Genomic DNA, 20,764 nt, shown 5'->3' with positions numbered 1-20,764 from the left:
TTTTGGTTCTCAGTTTTAAAACTATGATGATTCTAAAACTATTTTTTTTTTATTATATGTATGAAATATGTGTCATAAGACATTCAAAAAAAATGCAATAAAATTTTCTCAAAAAGAAAAAGGAACTTGAAAACTACAGTAATACCCAACGAGCCCTACAGATGTTAATGATTTTTATTTTGCCACAAATATGTCAACTTTCAAGGAGGCTTTTTTTTTTTATTTTTTATTTATTTATTTTTTTTTAAGTACTTGCTAACTAAAAATCCGATTTTTGACAAATTAAGTAAACTAATATACTATCTAAATCACTAAGTATTGGGTAATGGATTTTAATGTTCAATATTAATTGCAAAAATAAATTTGGGGGGGGGGGGGGGAGTGGGCACCACCCTATCTACCACATGAATGGGGGGATGAGAATTGAACCCCCAACCACTGGGGGGGGGGGGGGGAGGACTAACCATCCCTCCACCTCCTAAGTCCTACTAATGCAAACCTTAGTATTGCACCCACAATAAGAAGAACAAAAGGACGAATGGTTAAATATCATAAAGCATATATAATTATTAATCGATTTGCGATTTTGTCATAAAACCTAAAACATGTACAATTTTGAAATGTCTTTAATGCTTAAATATACGTGGCTTTAAGTTCATATGTATGTACCATAACCATTCAAAAATACTCGTATATTAAAAAAATGTATATAAGAATGAAAATACATAAAAAAAATTATAATATATTATATGCACGTGTAAATGTAGCTTAAGACTACTACTACTACTATATATATTGATAGGTTTCATACCCTACACAAATAATGCAATTCAATTAATCAAAAGATGGGTGCGTTTGATTCAAGCACTCCGGGAAGATGGATATTGGGGGATGAGGAGGGGAACCCAAAATTGCATGATGATGAAATTGATGTTCAAAAGATGGAGAGGCAAGAAATGAAGATGTTGGTTGATAATTTATTCACAAGAGATGATCATCCAAACTTCTTAAGAAGAATCAGAGATCGTTTTGATCGGTGAGTTCACTTTCGCACCTATTTTCTTAATTTATGTGCAAATATTAAGTATTAAGACCAAATAGAAATAGAGATATATATTCTTCAAAAAAAAAAAAAAATAGGGATATATAGGTTATCAATTATAGTCGTACCTTGGATCAACTAATTTAAGGAAGCTAGTTACATGCTAATGTTGCATAACCATGATATTTGTTTGTTACCAATTACAAAATGGTATTATTGTTGCTTACGCAAGGAAATATATATTCATGTAGGGTCGGAGTTGAGATGCCGAAAATTGAATTGAGGTTTGAGCAATTATCAGTGAGAGGTGATGTGCATGTAGGAAGCAGAGCTTTGCCGACACTACTTAATGTTACTATAAACTTTGTAGAGGTAACTTTTACACCAGTTGAAATTTTCATATCCTAATTGGCATTCGAAATGAATATATACTTCCGTATTTGTTATGACTTATGAGTAATGTGTTATGAACTGATTGAACATCTTTGAAGACCTTGACATTCTGATTATTGAGTTTTCATAATTAATTGGTTTAGATTTTGACTCTTGGACCCACTACAATTCAACTAAAAACAAGATGCAGTGTAGATTGGAGGGATTGGAGTAGCTATATATTGTGTTATTAATAAACTGTATATTTAAATTATTTTACTATTCGTCCAAATTAATACTTCATCCATCTTTTTAAGTTCTTATCTAGAATTATATTGAAACAATTAATAATTAACAAAAATCTTCCAAATAATACCAGGAATATAAGTAATACAAACATAGTACGTCATTCGTAGGTCTTGTTTAATTTGTTTCAATGATATAATTCTTGATTAATACATAACAACTTTTTTATACTACTTGTATAGGGATATAAATTGCCAAACATATGGATAGCAAAAAAATGAATGTGCATTATTAAAACATAAAGAATAATTTGAGAAAGGCATGTCTTGTTTAATTTTTTTCAATTACATTATATTAAATTTGTATAATTAATTGTAATAATGAGAGATAAAATTGTTCAAATATACGTAGTATGAGTTGGCAAATTATAAACATACACAAACAAACGAGTATTCCCTTTGTCTCTTTTTAATCTTACTTTATCATGCTTTAATCATTTTTCTCCCATAAAAGAAAATTCCAAAATATAAAGATTAAAAAGAGACAGATAGAGAAAAAAAATTTATTTTTGATCTCAAAACATAAGCCAAGGAAAATGAAATGTGTGGGGATTTGTGCAGTGTAGATTGGGAATTATACTTAGAAATAAATAGTTTTTGGAGTTTTTTCCTTTAAAGTTTGATTCACCATCACTTTATCTTATTTCTTTCTTACTTTCTTCACACTATTCAATGTCAATAAATATCCCATGATAAACCATTGCGATCGATTGCATTCATGATGAAGGTATCGCAAGTTTGCAACCACCACATGTATTACATATCAAAACAAAAATAAAATATGAGGAAGTATGAAATAAAATAAAACCACCACATGAAATCAGTAGTTGCTGCCAAAGTATCAAATGCCATATCGTTAAAATATGCGTTCCCACATAATCGATAGTAAAGTTTCAGGGGAAGATTCCAATATAAGAGATTGAATATCCTTTTTCTAATTGTGCTTAAAAAAAAAAAAAAAAAAAAAAAAAGCATGGTAAGGTTTACCAGGTGTTTAGTTTTGGATATACTCTATACAAACGATCATGTATAATATATTCTTAACGTTTATTAGTTGATTTCTATTTGAACGATGATTGTGTCACAAACATGTTTACTATAAATTTATAATAGGAAGGTTTTTTTAGAGACGAATGGGGTAAAAAATTGTCACATGGCAAACTAGGCAACCAGGCCACCGTACCATATCTTCCTTTTCTAAAAACTGTTCCTTGAAAAAAAAAAAAATAATAATAATAATCCTTGCCCACCCCATTTATGTCACTCCCATCACCACACGACCATCAACTAGCTATTACAAATACATTTTGTAGATTGTAATGAGATATACATAAGACACTAAGCATGAGACAGATGAAGTATGTAATTATTGTCGCAATAAAGTGACGAAAATATTTTCAAAAAATTATTGGAAAGATTTTTGCGATATTTTAAATCAATAATTAGATTAATAATAGTTATTTAAGTTGATCATGGTAGGGATTCTAGGGAACATTATTGCATAATATTTTGCTAGTTTGCTTAATTAAGTGGAGGGATCTTGAAATCCAAAGAGCTGGAATTTATATTACGAAGTACATAAATTATATGCGGTCTGAAATACAATAATTTGATATTAAACATGAATTTACGTGTAATCTCTAACGATGTCATGCCAGGGAGTTTTTGGGTTGTTACGTTTGGCTCCATCAAAGAAGAGGACCCACAACTTACTTCATCAAGTCAATGGGATAATTAAACCTTCAAGGTATATACTTCGTATATTTATTCACTACTCTTTCTCTTACTGTTGTCGGATTATTAACAATGTATATTTTCGTAATATTAACCCTTACTATTTATAATAGTTACAGTAGTTTTTAAAAGCCAATAAGTTCAAATAATACAAATATAATATATGGGCTAATAAGTTTAAATGTAATAGTATAAGAATTGATAAATTCAAATATGAACGAATAAAATAAGGGTTTATAAGTTCTAATAGGGGTTTCTTTCAAAAATAAAAAAAAAAAGTTCCAATAGGGGTAGTATATAAGGTTCAACAAGATAAGTCAATACTTCGTCCATTATATAATAATTATTTTTTTAATTAACTATAGATGGGTAGCTTAATAACACATGAGCTTAATATTTCGTCCGTTTTTTTTTTGCTTGTAATTCTTTGACTTTGACAGTTTTCATATGCTTCACTTTGATTAGCTTTTATAATATATAGGTAAAAAAAAAAACAAAACAAAAAAAACAAAACAAAAAAAACAATGTGTGATCTTGTTGAAATCGTTTGGATTATACTTTGATAAATTAGGTCATAATATCAATTTTTTAAAACTCTTTACATGTTGAAAATTTAAAGATATTTAACTATTGAAATAATAATGTATTAGCAAGCGTGAGTTGAGAAATGTGTGATAGTTGCAAATAAGAATAATTAATTAAGGAAATATAAGATGAAGGTTGATAAGTTCATATATACTACGGTATTACCAATGTTTTCTTTTATTTGCAACTTAACTTTTAGATACGCTTTATTAGCTTTATTAGGAGTTGACTAAAGTAGATAAAGAAGCAAATTTTTCAAAATACTTTTAACACTAAGAATGGAGAAGGGTTATGTATTAGAGAAGGTATTGTGTCAGACAGACGAAATGTTACGTCAGTTTGGACCGACAAAATGTAGATTTTTAATATCCTTAATTAGCGGGATGATCGGGATGATATCCTCTATTAGCTGGATGATATCTTCTATTGACTAGATGATATCCTCTACTAACTTGATGATATCATTTATTGGCTATATGATATCCTTTATTGACAGGATGATATTTTTACTGCCTGGATGATATCCTCTATTAGGTGGATGCTATCCTCTATTAGCTGGATGATATCCTATACTAACTGGATGATATCCTTTTGTTGGCTATATGATATTTCTACTTGTTGGAAGATATCCTCTATTGGCTGGATGATATCCTCTATTAAGTGGATATCATCCAACAAACTAATAGAGTGTATCATCCAGCCTACAAATAATATCATATAGCCATTAGAGGATATATATCATCCAGCCTATAAATGATATAATCTAGGCAATGGATGATATCATCTAAGCAATACATGATATCATCTAGCTTATAGATGAGATCATAGAACCAATAGATCCAAACTAGATAATATCATGAAACCTATGGAACTAATAGAGGATATCATCTTGACAATGGATGATATCATCCAACTTATAGAGGATATCATCCAACTTATTATAGATGATATTATCTAAAAAATAGAGTTTATTTTATAAAAATAATTAAAAGGCCAGGTCAACAATGGTAGAATCACCATTGAAGATCCCGTACTAAGCTTATGGGTATAACATAATATGCTCATTTCTCAACCAAAATACATGCATTTGTTATCAAAACGCTCACAATTCAACATACAATCATGTAGAACAATCCATTTCAACAATTACACATCACACAAGAAAGCCCCAAATCGATTTTTTTGGGTTGTTTTCGAAAAATCCGAGAATCTCAATCAATTATCAAGCTAATTTAAGCATAAATCATGGACAAATATAATCAACAATATTTATTTTCATTATCCTTACACCATCTTCAATTCAAGCATGAATTATGAACAAATAATTTGGAGTAATTTAGCAATAAGTTGAGGAGAGAGAAAATAGGAGTGGGTTAAAGGTGATGGAGGAGAGAGAAAGTTAAGTAGGATTGAGTGAGAGTATTGTTGGTGGTGGTGAGTGGAAATGAGGGTGTGCGAAGTTTATAATGTGATACAAAAAGTAATAGCTGGATTGACAAATTATTTGGTCAAGCTGAACTGACCCAATAGTTTGTGTATGTATTATGTGTATAGGTTATTTTGATTAATTTGTCTGTTTACATCATCCAAACTTTTTTTAAAAGTATGTACCATTAAGGAGTGTTTAAGATAAATAGAGGAAGTATCATATAATATAAGCCTAACTAAGTCATATAATATAAGGTTTTCTTTTTCTGTGTAGCAATAGTAACAATAATAAGTGAGGCAATAGGATACCGATTTCCAAAGGCCCTAGCTAATAAATTCGGTCAGTATAAAGTTCTAGACTTCTAGACAACAAAATAAGATACTCTAAAGTACTCCGTGTAAGATAAGTGAAATACATATAAAAGGAGTATTACCTTAGCGGTTTAGCCTAGTGCTAAGGATTGTGTCTCACAAGTCACAAACCCACAACCATAATATTTTGGGATCAATCCCCACTAGAATAAATAGCTCAATTGGGGCCAGGTTTCCCGTATCTTTCTCTGGCACCATTGCTAAAGGCCCTAATCATTAGCCCAATTAAGTGGACATGTGAGGGCATATTCTTAGGTGTAACCTCCTGCACCTAGTGTAGGTGCAACAACATGAAACGCAGGAATTTATGGATGAAACGCTACCCAAACTCAAATCATACAAAATGTTTTTCCTGCATTAGTTTGTTTCTTTTTTAAAATTTTTAGTTTCCTTCTTCCCAATTATATCTTTTCTCTTTTCTTTCTTAATTCTCATCAAAATTTTTGATCATAAATTTCATTATAACTTTCTTTAACTCTGTTTTTTCTCCTACCTTTTTTTTTAATTTCAATTGATTCATTAAATCCAACCACGAATGTTGTTGAAGATTGTTCTTGATCAAAAATATGCAATAATGATGATATAATTACATTGATCTTCATCCTTTGTCATTTTGTGAAGTGATTTTGAGTTTCAGAGAACTAATGAAGAAGAAGGTGGGTTTTATTTTATTTTCTCTCTCCTCCTTTTCTTTTTTCTTATATATATATATATATATATATATATATATATATATATATATATATATATATATATATATATATATATATATATATATATATATATATATATATATATATTGTTTTTATTCTTAATCAATCATAGATCAGTAATTATTTTATCTATGATGAGTCAGGATTAGATTTAAGATATATAATCAATTTTTTGAGTTGGAATAATTATAATCGAATATTTGTATAATTTATGTAAGAAAAATGAACATGTAATAATTTAAAAGGAACATTTATTACAAAATGAACATTAGTACATTAAACATGAACATTTTACTACAAAAAATGAACATTTTTTATTATATACAATGAATTTGAACTATTTGAATATGAAAATCATGTTCATTTTTAATATAATAATTGTTTATAACTTTGTTTATCATGTTCATTTTTGTACGTGTTCATTTTAGTTTTTTTTAAAGGTTTTATTCAATTGCAATTGTATTTTGTTAGATTTATATCAATTTGATCTATGTATGAATGCCGATTTATTATGTGGTGATTTTGTAATGAATTTTGATCAATTCGATTAGGTTTGTGAACATCTAATTCATATGAATTGAATTTACGACCTTTAATTATGAACATAAGAAAATTGAAGAAATTAAAAATAAAATGATTATGAAAGATACACATTATAAGTATTAAAAAAAAAATATGAACATGCATTAAAAATATGAATATACACATTTTAGAAAATGAATATACGTATTCAATATATGAACATATGCATTACTGATTCATTTTTTGAATGCGCATGAACATAAGCATTTCAGAAGGTGAACATATACATATGAGTATATGGATTTCAGAATGTTTACATAAGCATTCAAATATATGAACATACGCATTCAAAATATGAACATATGTATTGGTTCATTTTTTAATGCGTATGAACATAATTAAGCATTTCAGAATGTGAACATATACATAAAAAAATATGAACATATGGATTTAGAAAGTGAATATATGCATTTCAGAAAGTTTATAAATGGATTCAAAATATGAACATATGAACTTCAAAATGTGAACATAAGTATCCGTTTGATTTCACTATTTTTTTTTTTGACAATTCCAATAAAAAATTTCGAACAATAGAGTTTCGAACAATTTCAAACAAAATTAAGTGATAATCATATAATTTAAACAAAATTAAGTGAAATTTACATAAAATTGCCTTTTTTTAGGAAAGATCCTTTTGATTTTGCATCTCTTCTTTAGTTCATTGATGTTTTTGCAGTTTTTTAGTGAGAGATTATGAAATAGAGCAGAGAGAAAGTGAAAAAGAGGAGAGAGAAAATCATATAGAAGAAGAGTTTTGAGTTTGGAAGTGACGTTACATTTATTGGGTGTGGGTGGGTGTGTTGGGTGTGAGTGAGTATATTGTAGTTACCGTGTTTTTTTAGTTTTAGGGCCTTTTTTAATTGGGTTGTGTGTAATTGGGCTTCTGGGCTGCTGTTACACCTATCTAAGGTGCACAAGGGTACACCTTAGACCAATTGGACATGTGAGAGAATCCGGTCTAACAGGGAACAACAACACAAGCATTATTGAATGCTTCCTACCACTTTCGTTAGAAACTATACAAATTTAAAATTAGACTATTTATTTATTAATATTAAATAAAGCATACTACGTATATGATTAAAAGTAAAAACAAATTTATTTGTGAAATTGCTTGATTTGAGTTTACTCTATGCCATATTTGGTGACTAGGCACCAATGCACCATTACTTATCTTCCCAAGCAATATATATTAGGTACTTCATGGCAAACAAAATGGGATAAAGGGAGTAGTTTATTATACAAAGTATTATTACAACATTTAGTTTTGTTAATTGTGATTTTTAAAAATATTGATATTCACATGTATGTATTATAATTAGTTAAAGAAAATAAATGCAAATATGCACATCTTATTAACATAGATGAATTAATTAGGTATTATTATTAATTATTAATAATAAAATAAAACAAAAATTAACCAATAATGTGGTTGTGGTGATATGTATTGATTCACTTGATTGGCAGAATGACATTACTTCTGGGACCACCGAGTTCAGGAAAAACAACATTGCTTTTAGCTCTCGCGGGAAAGCTTGATACAGATTTAAAGGTATTGTTTCATGTCAATTCCATCGTTTTATAAGTCTACAATACTATTTCTTTTGCATTTTGAAACTACAAAAAGCTATATACTACCTCCGTTACAGGTTATATGCAACGATCGGACATTTTCCCTCTCTACTTTATGTCAAATTGTTACACATAACTGTAACGTAGGTAGTATATTCAAACAATAGATGATGATATCAAGACATTTAAAATATAAAGGTATTAGAAAGTGATGCTCATTGAGTTTTCTATTAGTGTTTTAAGCCCTTTTTATTTATTTTTTATTATTTTTTTTTTGGTCCTAATGAAACTGGTTGTTCAGGTAAGTGGGAAAATAACATATTGCGGACATGAACTAGAGGAATTTGTTCCCAAGAGAACAAGTGCGTATGTTTGTCAAAACGACATTCATCTTGGAGAGATAACAGTAAGAGAAACTATAGACATTGCTGGGAGATGCTTAGGGGTTGGGAGTAAAGACGTGTTGCTAAAAGAAGTTTTGAAGCATGAAAAACAAGCCGGAATAAACCCGGATGCTGAGCTTGATGCATTCATGAAGGCGACAACGATCGTAGGCCAAGAAACAAATATTATCACGGATTATTTGCTCAAGGTTTGTTACAACCTTAAACAAAAATTAATATTTTTAACGATTATGGTATTGTTTGGTATCATTGTTAGTTTCGCAGTTTCTGTCTATTATATCATGAACATAAAATTAGTCATGGCCATTTTGATGAATGAAAATTGTAAAATACTACGTACATTTGTTTAAAAAATTAATGCACGTAAACCTATTTTTCTAGCTAAAGCCTAATATTTCTTCGTTTGGTGTTGATAGATACTATCCTTGGGTAATTGTGCTGATACCATAGTTGGAGATAATATGAGAAGGGGTATCTCCGGAGGTGAAAAGAAGCGTACAACTATTGGTACTTTTTTCTGTTATTATCTTTTGAAATTATTATATACACCCGGATGCTTATTAATCACGTCAAACCATCGTTTTAGTAAATATAAACAAATATATTTGAATAAAGTTTCTATATATATCTTCTAGGTGAAATGATGGCTGGCCCTGCAAAAGTTCTACTAATGGACGAGATATCAACTGGATTAGATAGTACGACCACATTTCAAATATGCAAGTGCATAAGAGAAATGATTCATGTTATGGAGATGACAACAATTATCTCTCTATTGCAACCAACTCCTGAAACATATGAACTTTTCGACGATATCATTCTCATCTCCGAGGGCCAAATTGTGTACCAAGGTCCGCGTGACAATGTCCTTGACTTCTTTGAATACGTCGGGTTCAAGTGTCCTAAGAGAAAAGGTGTAGCCGATTTTCTTCAAGAAGTAACTTCAAAAAAAGACCAAGAAAACTATTGGTCTAAGGCCGAGCCTTACAAATATGTTTCGGTTTCTGAATTTGTTGAGGCATTTTGGTCATTCCAAGCCGGAGAAAACCTTGTAAGAAACCTTGGTATTCCCTATGATAAATCTAAAACCCATCCTAATGCTTTGATGAAACAAAAGTACGGTCTCACAAATCGCGAAATCCTTAAGGCATGTTTTTCAAGGGAATGGTTACTAATGAAGCGAAGTTCTTTTCTCTACATATTCAAGGGTGTACAAATAACAGTAATGGCAGTGACTACAATGACTGCATTTTTCAGGACGACGATGCATCAAAAGACAGAGGTCGATGGTGAGAAGTACTTAGGCGCTTTATTTTACGGCCTCCTAAATATTATGTTCAATGGAATGGCGGAAATTACTCTAACAGCTGTGGTACTCCCAATTTTCTACAAACAAAGAGATTTCTTGTTTTACCCTGCTTGGGCTTATGGATTACCAGTTTGTATCCTTCGAATTCCTATATCATTTTTGGAATCGGCGTTATGGACTATTCTTACTTACTATACCATTGGCTTTGCTCCTGCTGCAAGTCGGTAAGTTCAATTTGATTTCATTAGTTTCAAGCCTAAAAATATTTGATTATTTTTCGAATTTATTTGATAACTACTAACTCATACACGAAATAATTACTTTTGGTTCATGTAGCTGACTCCACTTATGGGATTTAGGCATTGATTGATTGATTGATCTGATAACTAAATTGCCTGGATTTCGGTTTTTGCAGGTTCTTTTGCCAATGGTTAGCTTACTTTTGTATCCATCAGATGGGTTTGTCGATTTTTCGATTTGCTGGTGCTGTGGGGAGATCAGTGGTTGTTGCTAATGCTGCTAGTTTGGTTGTTATGCTCATTGTCTTTGTTCTTGGTGGTTTCATCATTGCAAAAGGTATGTTTCTTACTTCATTTTGACCTTTTTGTTCATATTTCCTTTTTTTTGAGGGGATTTTGTTCATATTTCCTAATTATTAGAAGATCTTTATTATACCTTTCAAATTCCAATATATAGTGTTTGATAAGTATTAGAATATTATAAATTTCTTTTGCTATCCTATCTTTTAATTATCCTATGCATCACACATAATGTTGAATTTTAATATCTAATAAGATGAACATTCATATCATTCAATTCATGTATTGCGCTTTTATAGATGATGTTGCTCCTTGGATGATATGGGGCTACTATATTTCTCCTATGATGTATGGGCAACATGCTTTGGTTCTTAACGAATTTCTTGACAAAAGATGGAGCACTGTAAGCATGCTCTCTCCCCCTCTTGAATGTTTCCCTCCCTTCTCAATTTTGATAATTGTTAGTTATAGATATGGAGATTTTACGGAGTAATAATTTTTTGTGCTCAACTAAATACACTATCAGAGTAGTATTAACCATGCTTTGTATCAATGCAGCCTAATACAGATCCTAGAATAAACGAACCAACTATCGGTAGAGTCATCCTTGCATCAAAAGGCTACTTTAAGGGAGAATATTGGTATTGGATTAGTATTGGTGCTCTTTTGGGGTATGCTGTTGTCTTCAACATCTTATATATCGTAGCATTAACATACTTAAATCGTAAGCTCTCTTCATCACGCTTATTAATCTCTTTGTTTGACGTTCATTATTAATTTTGACAACTCGGTCTATGATTAACTGCTTCATCTTATTTGTTACTTGGTTTTCAGCATTCAATGATTCGAAAACTATAGTTCAAGATGATGATGAGACCGAAAAGAACATGAAGACATCCTTAGGAAATAAGGAACATAATAAGGGCATTGAGATGGATGCCTTAAGCAATCTAAACAATACTACTAATTCAACTATTGGTACACTTAAACAAGGAATGGTTTTGCCTTTCCAACCTCTTTCACTAACATTCAATCATATCAATTACTACGTTGATACACCATCTGTAAGTAAATCTTTCTAACAAGTATTTCATAGAATGTATTCGTTTAGTAAAGTTATATTTTCTTACTTTTTTCTTTTATGAAGCATGTAGCTTAGCGTAATAATTGTTTATCTTGCCATTAGGAAATGAAACGTCTACAATTACTATGCGACGTGAGTGGTGCTTTTAGACCAGGGGTATTGACGGCATTAGTAGGTGTAACCGGTGCTGGAAAAACCACACTAATGGATGTGTTGGCCGGAAGAAAGACTAGTGGATATATTGAAGGTGAAATTACTATATCCGGTTATCCAAAGAACCAAGAAACTTTTGCACGAATTAGTGGTTATTGTGAACAAATTGACATTCATTCACCGTATGTTACTGTCTACGAATCTCTTGTGTACTCTGCATGGCTCCGCCTTTCTTCAAGCATCAACCCAAATACGAGAAAGGTTTGCTACATAACTTGCGTTTTTATTGCATATTGTTTTGCACAAAGATAATATAAATATCGAGGATATCTCTATACTTCCTTCGTTTTGCTATTATTCCACCACTTACCTTTTAAAGAAGTTTCATAAAACTGCACCATACTAAAAATTCTACAATGTTATTCTTTAAAAATGACACCACAACTTGTTGATGTGGCAAAATCTGATTGGCCTTTATTTTGTATTTTTATTTTCATTTTGAATTATTTTTAATGTCCATAATGTATTAAAATTGTATTTTTTAATTGTATTCTTTATAATACATGTATAATTATAAAGTATGAAAATCTAGTTTTATAATAAAAATTAATTTCAAATTTAAAATTATAATTAGGAATCATAAAATTAAATTCGTTCATCATCCGTATTCATCATCGTTCTTCACATCGTTCATCATATCGTTCATCATCTTTAATTAATCATTTTCGACTGCCAATTCAGAGCTGTTGCTCACATTTACACCCTCGTCTAGCTCAGATAAATTCCACACTCGTCTTCCCTATCGAAATCAATCTCTGAAAGCTTTAATCATTTCATAAATTATGATAATCTGTTTTATAATATTAATAAATTTTCGAAAATATACACCGCCGGAAAACTGACCATCTCCCTCCCGAGAAAGTCGCTTGAAACCTTCTTGAAATTGACCAAAATCGATCCTAAAACCGTCGCCAAATAGTCCAAGAACTGCCATGTCGGAATTTCTATGTTGTCGCCTGAAAACCGCACCAGAAACCCACCCTGAAACACCCCTAAAAAGCATCAAAAATGCACCCAAAATACGCCTAAAACCGCTTGAAATTTCATCGGAAGCTTGAGCCGCCGCCTTGAACCTTCGCCGGAAGAGTCGCCGGAACCTTCAACCTAATTGCTGCATCCTAATTGCCCAGGAGAGAGATTATAAAAAAGAATGGCCATTAACGATGATGAACGCAATTGTCAATTGAAGAACACTACTCATTAAATATTTGATTTGCAGTTTTTTTTTTTTTTTTAGTTTGATTTTCAGAAATTTAATTATAATTTAATTTTTGCAAATGTTTTTTTTTAAAAAAAAAAATTATAACGACGTATTCTTTATAAAAATACATGTATTTACAAGTACGGCTAAGCAAGCGGGATCCGGGCTCATTCTCGGGACTTCGTATATATACATGTATAGTACATTTAGCCTTTTAAAAATAAATAAAATATTGACCAATTATAACTTGACACGTCATTATATTATGGTGTCATTTATTGAAAAATGACACTGTAGAAATATCCGCACCATACCCTTTTTAGAAAAATGAATTTTTCTAATCTATTGAAAATAATCAATATACCATTACTTGTTAATACTTGTTTCTTTAGTTTATGTTTAATTACAATCACATTGAGCAATTTTATAATTTTTCCTTTGTTTTGCCCACTATCAAAAATATTATGCCCTCCCCCGGGCCCTGCCATGCAATATTACTAGAACGAAGAAAGTATTATATCTCAAAAGATCATCATGGATGTTATATCTATCAATCACATATCTTTTACGGCTCAGCTTGTTGCATTGCTTTCTTTAGAAACTATTATTACATAGTATATATAGTACTTTAATTATAGAAATCTCATATTAGCTCTACTTGTCAAAGTAATATTAATTTTTCTTTCCTTAACGTATAGATGTTTATTGAAGACGTAATGAGTTTGATAGAGCTTGAACCATTGAAAGATGCTATAGTTGGGTTACCTGGGATAAATGGCCTTACAACCGAACAAAGGAAAAGATTAACTATAGCCGTAGAGTTAGTTGCTAATCCGTCCATTATATTCATGGATGAGCCTACTTCCGGGCTTGATGCTAGAGCAGCTGCTATTGTTATGCGCACAATACGAAACACTGTAAACACTGGAAGAACTGTTGTATGCACAATTCATCAACCGAGCATAGATATCTTTGAATCTTTTGATGAGGTATGAATGTCAATTACCATTTATGATTTTACTTCGTATCAAATATGATGTGTGTTTTAGAATAATATGCAATTAACATTACGTGTATTGCAGCTCCTATTAATGGAAAGAGGGGGGAAAATGATCTACGCTGGAGACCTTGGAGAACATTCCCAAAAGCTAATTGAGTACTTTGAAGTAAGTCTTTACATATATAAAACTTATTTCTATTTACTACCTCCGCTTCACATTATTCGCAACAAAGTACAAGTTTGCGGAGGCCGAGGCAAAAGATCTTAAGTGTAGTTATTGAAAAATAAGGGCATTTAATTAACTATTAATCCAACCCCCAAAAAAAAGAAAAAACAAATTTAACAATAATTAAAATAATTAACCCACCACCACCAACAGCACTGCCACCACCCGCTACCAGCACTGCCACCACCACCAAGTCACCAACAACACCGAAACCACTCATGACCACCACCACCAAAACCACTAACACCAGCACCACCAACCCAGCGAACCCACAAAAACCACGACCACCAACATCACCACCAATCCCACGAAAAACCCACAGATCTGAAAATTAAAACCCACAAAACCACGAAAACCCTTGAACCCAACAACCCACCACTACCACCACCAACCCACAGAAACCTCACGACCACCACCAACCCACAAAAACACGAACCCTTGAACCCACAAAACCATGAACCCTTGAACCCACAAACCCATTGAAACTACTCACGACCACCACCAGCAGCCAACGAACCCACCGATCTCGCGAAACCACCAAGCCATCGCACCCACGCACTAACCCAACGAACCCACCGATCCCGCGAACCCACGACATCCATTTTTATGAGAATGGAGTTGGAGGAGGAGAGAGAAAAATAATGGGAATGAGGAAGAAGATGAATAAATTTGATGATGAAGGAAGAGAGTGAAAAATAATGGGGATGAGGAAGAAGATGAAGGATGATGAAGGTGGTTGAAGGAAGAAGGTGGCTCAGAATTGGGATGATAGATGAATTTAGATGGAAGAGGATTGATTTTGGTGGAAAAAGTTAAGTTAATTAATGTTAGAGTTTAAGTTAATAAGATGAAATCAGGCATTTTAATTAGGGTGTTTTAAAAAAAAGTAAGGGTAATTTTGTAAAATTATACAGAAAAACTTACTAAAAAAAGGAAAGAAATCACTTTGTTGCGAGTAATGTGAAGCAGCCGTTTTAGGAAATTGTTGCGAATAATGTAAAGCGGAGGTAGTATTAAAATTTAACTAAGGTATCTAAAATAAGCTTTTGTGTATTCCCTATTGTACTTGAGCTCTTTGAAAATTGTTGGGCCTGAGTCACCCATCATTCAGGCCACAGGCACACTCTACATTAGTATGATATTGTTCGTTTTTAATTTGGGTCTAGCCCGCACAAATTTGATTTTGGGCACTCACTTATAAGGTTGTTCTTTCATCATTATTTCTTCCATGTTGGACTTGGGATAAACAACCCCAACAGAAATAATCGTTGTTACTAATTACAATTGGTTTTTATCGACCAACACTGATTAATTGCATTCATTGGTCTTACAGGAAATCCCAGGAATTCCCAAAATCCGAGATGGTTACAATCCTGCTACATGGATGCTTGAAGTTACTTCTCAATTAGAGTCTCAATCGAATGTGGATTTTGCAGAACTTTATGCCAAATCTGAACTTTACCAGTATGTAAAAAAAAAAAATGATAAATAAATAAAAAACTTTTTTTTTTAGTTTTGAAGTATATTAAATCACTTATGTGTTTTTCTTTCTAATATTCATTATGCATTCTAATATGGTTGTATAATATACCTTTTAACAAGAAATGTTTTTTTTTAATACTTTTTTTCAGGAGAAATCAACAAATTATTTCAGAAGTTAGTACTCCATCGCCTGATTCTAAGGATCTCACCTTCCCAACTAAATTTTCCCAGCCATTTTTTACTCAATTCAAAGCGTGTTTTTGGAAGCAACATCGGTCTTATTGGCAAAATCCATCATATAATGCTGTTCGAATCTTTACAACGATTATCATGGGTCTCTTGCTAGGTCTCATGTTTTGGGACAAGGGAAGTAAATTGTAAGTATCTTCGTGGTTATTGTTTCAGACATTTACTTAAAATCTTTCTCACAAAGGAAACATATGAAACATTATGATGAGTAAGACATTATTGAAAAAACTACAAAATATCGAGAAAAATGAAGTTTATATTATACTTCCTTCATTCCAACTTAGATGATACATTTTGACTTTGCGGACAGGTAATTATTTTGCTTACTGTTACACGTTATTTTGTTAACAGAGACAAACAACAAGACTTATTGAACTTAATAGGGATCCTGTTTTCTTCTGTACTATTTCTTGGAGGAAGTAATTGTATAAATGTACAAGTAGTTATTGCAAGTGAAAGAACTGTATTTTACCGCGAAAAGGCAGCAGGAATGTATTCAGCTCTTCCATTTGCATTAGCTCAGGTAATACTATACAAACCTAGCTACTACTTTATATAAATTTTCAATATATTACCTTGATTTTAAATTATGTTTGTATTATTTTAATTCTTCTTTTTGTTTTAATCCTTTTAAACATGCTTGACTATTCTACAGATGGCTATAGAAATCATATACAATGGAAGTATAAATATTATCTACACCCTTCTTCTGTATTCTATGATCGGATTCGAGTGGACGATTGTCAAGTTTCTCTACTTCTACTTCTTCACTTTCATGTGCTTTGTGTATCACACCGCGTATGGGATGATGCTTGTTGCATTGACACCTCGCCCGGAGTTTGCTGCAATTTTGATGACCTTCTTCCTTAACTTTTGGAACCTGTTTGCTGGTTTCTTTCTTCCTAGAACGGTATGTGTTCATCTCTTCTTAAATTTGTCTAGTTAATTATATTTTCTCATAAAATTGACTAGTAACCCTAATCCTAAATATGTAGCATGGCTTAATTATATAACAGCATATACAAATTCTTAGATGTGGCTGGCCACATTTATGGTCATCCATCATGGGGCTACTTAGTTAGTGTTATAAGGATTACTTGGTCAGTGTTATAGGGGGTTAATTCGTCAGAATGGATAGGGGTTATTTAATCAATGTTAAAGAGAATACTCAATCAGCATTATAAGAGTTACTCGGTTAGTGTTATAAGAGCTACTTTGTTATTTTACAAGTAGTCACAAGATGTGGCCAGACACACACAAGACGGACCAAATTAACAATTAGTAGTAATTTGATAAAATTTAAAGTTGAAGTTAAAAAATTTGCCATTATTTTGGAAATTTTGTTACAACAAGTTAAAACTTTTTTTCATTCATTTGATTACTAAGATAGGTTTATTGAAATTTATTATAAAAATAAATAAATAAACCGACATTTGAAAAAAAAAAAAAAATTACTAATACAAAACATAATAGTTGAATCCATTCTTTTTTTTGAATTCATTCATAATAGTTACAACGTTTTTTTTTTTTTTTTTTAAATATTGAGATCCATTGATCTATTTATTGGTGCGAAGTTGATAGTTGATACTCATTTGTTTATCAATTAACCTCATTTTTCATCTTTACTCGAGTATTGTACTAAGCTCAAATAAATGAATTAGACAAATCTCATCAAATGTTATAATTGATAAAGTTGCATTTCTTGTTTAATAAAATGACAAATTATAATTCTCGACAATTATATTCTAAATCATCTAATTATTGGTTTCTAAAAAATTTGATTATTACAGCAAATTCCAATATGGTGGAGGTGGTACTACTGGGCTTCTCCTCTTTCTTGGACAATGTATGGTTTAGTAACTTCACAAGTAGGTGACACAAACACTTTAATTTCGCTGCCTGGAGCTGGTAGCGTTCCCTTGAAGAACTACCTTAAAGATGTGTTGGGTTATCACCATGACTTCCTCCCTTATGTTGTTTTAGCTAATTTTGGTTGGGTTCTCCTCTTCGGCTTTGCTTTCGCCTACGGCATCAAGTTCCTCAACTTCCAAAAGAGATGATCATGATCAAATGCTAGTCATCATAAACATTGTCTACAATCAATACAAAACGTACAATAACAACATACAATTTTTTATTACTCCCTTGTGCATCAAACAAATTCCTATACGAGATTGTTGGGGAACAAACAAATTTGATGTACATGGGATCGGAATTGAACTAAACTTAAGTGATTATTGATACAAATTTATTTTTTGCGAGTAGGCAAGGGTTTGTTGTACAACATGGTATCATGTATTGCAACCTTGTCTTTTATATTGTTTCTATTCAAAGTTTTGAAGTTTTCATGTTTTGACTATGAACATTTGTAACTAGTAATGTCTACAAAGATATAATATTATACTGTATTATTTTTGTCTAAATTAATTCAAATTAGTTTGTTTATTCTTCTTCTGTCCCATATTAGTGTGAGCAATTTATGTTTGGAATACCCCCTGTTTGGGTCCAATTTAGTCCAATTGGGCCTAGTCATTAAATGATCCAATTAAAAGCCCAAGGTCAAGGTTCAACTCTCCAATTGTGCTAAAGTCAAGATCAGTCCACAAGGCAAGTCAATTGGGCCAAGGCCCGCTTCTCCCATATACGCAAAGGTATAAAAGCCATCAATATCTCTATTGTACATTCATTCACACAAAGCCTCAAGCAATTAATTCTTTTGCATAGCTTTCTCTCTCTACACATTGTACTGACTTTAGCATCGGAGGGGCCTTCCTCGGCAACACCCCCGAGGCCAGTTTACGTGTGTTTGCTGTGCAAGAAACCCTCGGCCCAACATCACTTGGACCGAGCCCAGTCTTCACCACCTCATTGGACCTTCGGCAAGGTTCCATTGTTTTCACCCGAAACAATTTGGCGCCGTCTGTGGGGAAGACTTTCAAAAAACCATTAAGCCAATTTCATTAGTTCTACCTCAATCTTAGTAACAACGGCTAAGAATCGCAAGAACAAAAGCAACGGTGCTTCTCCTTTGAGAAAACGTCGAAAGTCACTGGGAGGGGGTCCCTTAGAACGCCCTACTCCCAGTCCATCCCCTCCTCGGGATCGGAGCCCTTCCGGGGTACCCGACTCTCAAGGGGATCCAAGGGAGAGATCCGAGTCTCCCCTAACTCAATCAAATTATCCGCCGAGTCCACCTCGGTCAAATGAGGACAACCGGTCCGCCCAAAGGACTCAGTCCCATGCTCGGAGTCAATCTCGGAGCATCCACTCGCACTCTCGCTCTCAGCCGAGGACACCCTTGACGGGGCCCAACTCGGAGGAGGTAGTGAGAGCTCTAGCGGTCCTCATGGAAGCCATGAAGGCCCAAAACATGCCACCTCCACGCAACCGAACCCCTCCGCAAACCAGAAATCAGCGGAGAAATCTCGGTCAGGATGGGGGGCAACCCTCATCTTTTAAGGAGTTAGGCAAATGGGAAGAGGACACCTGGAGAACTGAGAGGGAAAGAAACAGGAACTCTCACTTCTTTAGGGAGTCTTCTACTCCGCTCACCACGAGCAGAGCCCACAAGAGCAGCAGTTCTGCCTCTCGGCCAGAAACTGCTCGCCGAAGCGTCCACGACCGTCTCGGCGACAGGGAACGGAGCGTGCACAGCCGCCTCTCCTACCCTGCAGCCGAGGCCCAGACCTCCCAGCCAGGGACGAAAACCACTTCTACCTCTCTGAGAGGGCGGAGCGCAGTCCCTTCGGCTGGGAATAAAGGAAAGGTCGTGATGCTGCCTTCCAGTTCTCCATTCGAGCAGTGGATACTGGAAGCCCATGTGCCGACGGTTAAAATCCCGTCGCACATTACTTAAGATGGGACTTCAGATCCGAAGGACCACATTGCCTCGTACGAAGCACACATGCATCTTTGCCCCAAGTCCGAAGCGACTTGGTGCAAATACTTTCCAACCACTCTTAAGGGGGTCGCGCAAGCGTGGATCTCCATGGGAGTAAAAGAAGGCTCGATAACCGGGTGGGACAATCTGTCCTCCAAGTTTAAGAGCAAGTTTTCCACGGCAAACCGCCGAGAGAAAACTACTGCAGAGCTTATGGGTCTACAACAAGGGGAGGCTGAAAGCCTCCGAGACTATGTGACTCGCTTCAGCAACGAGTCGTCCAGCATTTCTCAGCTGGACCAAGGGCTGGCAGTTTTCGCCCTTCAGCACAGTCTCAGAACGGGGCCGTTCTCCGACTTCATGGTCATGAATTCACCCAGGACCTTGGAGCAGGCATTGAATGCTTCGGATAAATTCATCCGAGCTGAAGAGTGGAACAAAACAAAAACCTAACCTCAATCTGGGGGAGGGA

General features: G+C 33.3%; 1 protein-coding gene across 1 annotated transcript; it reads left to right on the top strand.

The window, feature by feature from the left end:
* Nucleotides 1-845: 845 nt before the first annotated feature.
* LOC145618239 (ABC transporter G family member 34-like) lies at nucleotides 846-18,481 on the top strand. The gene is made up of 19 exons (XM_081673012.1): nucleotides 846-1,036; nucleotides 1,294-1,414; nucleotides 3,378-3,466; nucleotides 8,601-8,685; nucleotides 9,007-9,297; nucleotides 9,526-9,616; nucleotides 9,745-10,642; nucleotides 10,834-10,994; nucleotides 11,257-11,360; nucleotides 11,516-11,681; nucleotides 11,792-12,021; nucleotides 12,144-12,455; nucleotides 14,154-14,444; nucleotides 14,538-14,621; nucleotides 16,015-16,145; nucleotides 16,313-16,540; nucleotides 16,764-16,935; nucleotides 17,068-17,322; nucleotides 18,203-18,481. Exons 1-19 carry the CDS (start codon nucleotides 846-848, stop codon nucleotides 18,470-18,472), a joined length of 4,170 nt encoding a protein of 1,389 aa, XP_081529138.1. The 3' UTR covers nucleotides 18,473-18,481.
* Nucleotides 18,482-20,764: the final 2,283 nt, after the last annotated feature.

The sequence above is a fragment of the Chenopodium album genome, chromosome 26, assembly GCF_948465745.1.
Source record: "Chenopodium album chromosome 26, dcCheAlbu1.1, whole genome shotgun sequence".
Classification (NCBI taxonomy): Eukaryota; Viridiplantae; Streptophyta; class Magnoliopsida; order Caryophyllales; family Amaranthaceae; genus Chenopodium; species Chenopodium album.
The sequence above is the reverse complement of the archived record's forward strand: the minus strand, read 5'-3'. Positions and strand labels throughout refer to the sequence as shown.